This window comes from Fulmarus glacialis, unplaced genomic scaffold, assembly GCF_000690835.1.
Source record: "Fulmarus glacialis isolate BGI_N327 unplaced genomic scaffold, ASM69083v1 scaffold42952, whole genome shotgun sequence".
NCBI lineage: Eukaryota > Metazoa > Chordata > Aves > Procellariiformes > Procellariidae > Fulmarus > Fulmarus glacialis.
Window position 1 is genome coordinate 10365 of NW_009199358.1, and position 5340 is coordinate 15704.

The 5340-nt window shown below is 50.6% G+C and overlaps 1 protein-coding gene across 1 annotated transcript in view; it reads right to left on the reverse strand.

Annotated features, from left to right (window-relative positions):
- LOC104073449 (LIM homeobox transcription factor 1-alpha-like) overlaps positions 1-2318 on the reverse strand; it is a gene marked incomplete at its 5' end in the record, with an annotated part of 3404 nt that extends 1086 nt beyond the window's left edge. Inside the window, 4 exons of the mRNA XM_009573222.1 lie at positions 497-629; positions 1319-1396; positions 1487-1644; positions 2086-2318. Of these exons, the coding sequence (XP_009571517.1) occupies positions 497-629; positions 1319-1396; positions 1487-1644; positions 2086-2318 (602 nt within the window). The remainder of the gene's footprint in view (positions 1-496; positions 630-1318; positions 1397-1486; positions 1645-2085) is intronic.
- Between the last annotated feature and the right edge of the window lie 3022 nt (positions 2319-5340).

Consider the following 5340-nt stretch of genomic DNA (forward strand, 5'->3'; position numbering starts at 1 on the left):
AGTTGCGCCAGGGGAGGTTTAGGCTGGACATTAGGAAAAACTTCTTTACTGAAAGAGTGGTCAGGCCTTGGACCAGGCTGCCCTGGCCAGGGATTGAGTCCCCATCCCTGGAAGTATTTAAAAAACGTGTAGATGAGGCGCTTGGGGACATGGTTTAGTGGGCATGGGGGGGTTGGGTTGACGGTTGGACTCGGTGATCTTAGAGGTCTTTTCCAACCTTAATGATTCTATGTTTCTATGACTGCACGGTACACGGCAACATAAAAAAACCCATCGTCTTCTCAAACAGAGGAGATACGAGCTGCGTCACGAGTACCCACGAGTCTGGCTGAACATTACCTATTTCTTCCAGCTTGTGCATACTAATTCAGTTACAACCTTCATGTTTTTTCCTCATCTCTTCCTACGCACGTTCTCTCCCAAACGCATCCGAGTCAATCCCCTCCATCCCAGCCTCCAGCCCGCCGAGCTGTCACCGTGCGCCGCGGCTCCTCACCTTCGCTATCATCGTTGCTCTGCCTGCTGTTGCGACCGGTCCCTCTCCCGGTCCCTAAGCGAGGGTTGCCCAGCTGGTCTTGCTCCTGCTGTTGCTGCTGCTGCTGTTGTTGCCTGCGAGCAATCTTCTTCATCTGCAAGGAGACAGAGACCCCCGGATTTGAGGTTCTGACTGAGAGAGGAGGGGAGTGGGTTGCGTTTAACACAGGAGCGGATCACTGCTGCCTGCCTTTCACAGAGACCCAGCACTGCCGTGGTATAACCCTGCTCACTCCTCTGGGTGACTCCTCTGCAGTCAACATTCTCTGCAGTCGGCCCCGTGTGAGAAACGGGGCTGACAGGAAAGGTCGTATTATCTTTGTGGGAGATGCCATTGGCAGTTTAAAAAACAAAGGACTTTGTTTTACTACAAAGTGAGGTTCTTAAAGCCGCGTATTTTCTGTTTTCACCCTTGAAATTCTGCAGAATTAGAATTGTTTCAACTTCTAGAAGAAAGAAGTAGGAAATCCTTCTAGTCTTTCTATACAGAGGGGGGAAAAGCAAGTAGAAAAAGAGTAATCAAAAAAAACAGTGAAGACTGTTAAGCCCTGCCAACATCTATAATTGATCGATTTTTTAATTTCTCTTTAAACTTTTGCTGCTACTAGATACATGTTGTAGGACTAGGTGGACCTGTGGTTTGGTCCTGCATAGCTGTTCTTCTATTCTTCTAGGCGTTTTCTCTTTTTCCTAAGCTATTCTGTGTTTCCTTTTAATTGAACGAGCGTGTGTGATATCCCACAGGTATGCAGAACCCAGCTGTGGCAGGGGAACCGTCACTCACCTTGGCTCTTTGGTTCTGGAACCAGACCTGTACCACCCGCACAGTCAAGCCCGTCTCGGCTGCCAGGGTCTCTCTTACCTGTCCACAAAACCCGGAGAGCTGAATTAGAACTGAAGTTGCACTTAAAAGGATCCAAGCCAGCAGTCGTGCTGAACGGCCTCCTTATACCTTTCTGCAGGGTTTTGAGGAAACCTCGAACGAGGCCTTGAACGCCCGACGCTGCTGCGTGGTAAGGATGGTGCGCGGGCGCTTGGAGCGCTTGTGGTCTTTGCTCTCCTCGCCGCCTTTGCCGTGCGAGTGGCTGCCGTCTTCATCCTCGCTTTTCACTGCAATGGAAGATCAGTAGCGGTGATTCAGCAGAGAGCGGCCTTTCTGGGCCACCTCCCAGGGCAAGGATTCAGAGAAACTTGTCAGAGTTTTGCTCCTTCCAAAGTGCTATTTAGAGCAGAACGAAGCCAGCAAAGCTCGTGGACTGCGCTGTGGCTCCGGGGAGCGCTGTCAATTCAGAGACAGAGTTGATGGGCCACCCTGGCCCCGTATCATCCATTCTGTAATGTCTCAGAGCAGCCCACCCAAACCTCTCCAGATCAGCCAAGAAGGTCTCGGCAGCCTGGTACCCCCTGTCACCAAGGGGTAAAGATGCTACAACCTCCACCTACCTACATCTCCTCCCTCTGAAGCCTTATAGTTAATTAGGGACCAGGCGGTACCTGCCCTCTACAAGGTTCACCCTGGTTCCCCACCCTCAGCACCGCTCCAGTCCTCACCGGACTCAGTGGGTGCCGGGCTGATGGCGCTCAGCATCTCCTTCTCCTTCTCGTAGTCACTGCGGCACAGCAGCTGCCCCTCCTTCAGCACAAACTCGTCTCCCCGCTGCAGACGCCGCTCACACTCGCAGCAGTAGAAGCAGTGAACGTGGTAGACGTTCTCCAGCACCCGCATGATGAGCTCGGAGGGGGCGATCGCCTTCAAGCAGCTGCTGCACTTGGTCTGGAACAGCCTGCAACGAAGGTCTCGGGGGTTAGACACTTGGGCAGAGAAGATCAGCCCTAGGTTGGAACTCAGGAAGCCAAGGGAAGAAGGGGATGGATGTTTGGAGCTGTGCTAGCACATCCCAGCAAGAAGTGTACATCCCAACGGTGTTTTGGGGCTTTCTGACCTTCCGTAGCCCCAGGGAGGAACACGAACTTGCCTGGCCCACGAGGACAGAGCTTTATGTCCCCTTTTCCTCTCTAGGGCTGTTCGCTGCCTGGCTTTGTTAGGTTGCTCCTAGTGAGAGGACTTTATGGGGACCGTCCCCAGGGCTTGGAGGAGCCTTACGCAGGGAGTCCCGCCGGGAAGGCTGTTTGTGCCCCACACCATGTCCAGAGAGAGAAATAAACAACTGCCGGGCGCCCCGCGTACAGAGCAGATGGTTCTGATGAAGTAATTTGGGATCTAAACAAATGTGAGCGGTGGTGGCTGCCGGCTGACAGCTTCTATTTAGCCACTTGACAAGAGAAAGTAATAAAACAGGGATTAATTAGGCTGTTGTTTAAACACACAGGATCTTCCCCACCAGCAGGGAACTCATAAACTGGGATTGAGAACAAGACTGGGTTAATCCTCCTGGCAAACTCTGTGGAGCAGGATGAAGAGGCTTACAGGGGTGGGCTCATCCCTTCCAAATACCACCATGGATTTGTGCTGTGCGGTGGCTTTCGGCTGAAGTGTCTGGGACATTCCAACTGGAATGGTGTGGGATTTCTCTCTCCTTTGTGTGAGTGTGTTTGCATGCATGTTCCTCTCTCCCTCCCTGTCTCTCTTTCTCTCTCCCTTTCCTCATTGCCTTTCTGTAAGTCACACTTGAAAAACAATAATTGAATTTAAGTTGAAAAAGCTGGGAGTAACGAGCAGCCTTTTAACCACAACCTCTCACTGTCTTAACGAAGGAGCAAACTGGGAGCATGTTCCAGGCACAATCCCAGTCCAAATCTGGGCTGAGTCCAAACCTGTCCCTTTCCTAACACCAACATCCTTCTGTTACAGCAGAAGTGAAATACTAAAAAGAATAGAAAAGACCCAATGATAGAGCCAATCCGCGCTCACGGCTCTCTGGGATCAGTCAGGAACATGTGACATACTACTAAACATTAAGTTATTAATGTTCCTGGACTTTAAGCCCAGATGGAAGATAGCGGGGATGTAGTCTGGCCCCGTGTTCATCGCGAACCGGAGAATCTCGCCCGGGGATTTCCACCTCAAGCCTGTTCGCCGGTGGTCAAGCGAAGGCCAACGGTCGTGGTCTGGAGGCTCCGAGTGAAGGGGGATCTGTCCGCATCCATTTGGAAGAGGTTCCAGAGGCTAACTAGCTCCTCATTCCTTATTTCCAATTTGAATCTTCCTTTATTCCATGCCCAGCAACGAGACTTTGTCATGTCTTTATCTTCTTGAGAACCACTTATAATTCGTTCTGCCAATTCTGGATAATCAGACTATTCTTCTTTCCAGGTTCCTGTCCCTTATCCTTCAAACAACTCGTTCAAAAGCGAGTACTGACTTTTCTTTGCATCTCGGCTGGGAGAATTACTGTCCCCGAAGAAAGATCTGCCTGGCTTCGCTATACGCTGTCGTGTAGCTGAATCTAGTGACACAAATCTCATTTGACTTGGAGACAAGCTAGCCCCAAGCTCCCTTCTGGTCTCACCGTCTCTTTCAGAGACAGGTTTACTCCTGTAACACACCCAGGCCAAGCTGGTTCCGCCCCAGAGCCCCAAATCCAGGGACAGACACATTAAGAACATCGACCTGGCAAACTGGCTTTAAACCTGGCTTTACTTCAATATTCCGACCTGACTCCAAGTAAGGAACAGGATAGTTAAGGAAAACACGGATGGAAAACTCCCTGTCTTGGTTCACACTTGTGTTTCCTTCGTTATTTTTCTCCGTATAGACACTGGAGCATTCCCTGGGTCCTTTTATATTTCTAGCCTCAGTGATATCGCTGGTTGCTTGAGGAAAACATCCCGAATGTCGCTTAGCCAAGGCAGGTAGAGGAAAGCTTCGAGCGTGATGCGCTTCTAACTGCGGGCGGGCTGATAGCGAGAGGGATGGAGCAGAACAAGGAAACGTGGAAACAGAGGCCAGAGCCGGGAAAGGAGACCTATTCACCTGCAAGGCACCAAGCCGATTCCTCCCGCTGCTGTTGGGACGAGGCAGTTAGCGAGCCTTATTTAAAGATGCTGTCATGTGCCAGATTTCCATGCAAAGGGCTTTTTTTGCAGCTATCAGGTGAGGGAAGCGCCGTTACTGCAGCGTAACTCAATAACGCTTTTGGCATCGCAAAGCCCGCACCCTCCCATCTCCCAACTAAGCCCTGAAAACAAATCCGCTCTGCTTTGTACTAATTGAAGAAAACATTCAGCAAGCAGCTCATAAACACGGTGTCAGCTCGCATTACACAAAATTAAAATTCTCAGCCCCTCCAACACCAGGAATTCCTAAAGAGGCTGGTTTTAATATTGCCTGAATCCGTTTAAGTCAAGGTAATATTGTTTGGGTTGCCATAGGAACAAAATACATCTCCGTTGCTGGCAGTGGGCTACAAGGAGGCTGGGGAGGCTGTGCTGTGGACGCGGCTACGCGACGTCTAGAAGCGGCTGCCTGCAGAAACGACGCTGAGGGACAGTCCGAAAAATAAGCGGGTTCCCAGGTTGATAATGAAAAGTGCGTTTAGGAACAGCAGTGTGACACGAGTGAGATCTCCGCATGCTCCCGGAGAAGAGAACAGCCTCGGCAGCAGCAGGACCGCTTCTAAGTGCCTGTAACTCACAACAACTGTATCCCACTTCTTTTGGAAGGACCCTTATGCCGCATAAGCCTCATAGTCCACGTGCCTCCACTTCTATTTTGACCAAGTCTCCCCATGTCCTTACTTAATACTCTTGTTTCCTCAAGATCCCAGCTGAGTTTGATTTCTGTTCAAGATTTCCTTATGGGAGGTGTGGTAAGGCTATCAACTTTTATTCCTGGGAACGTTCAGA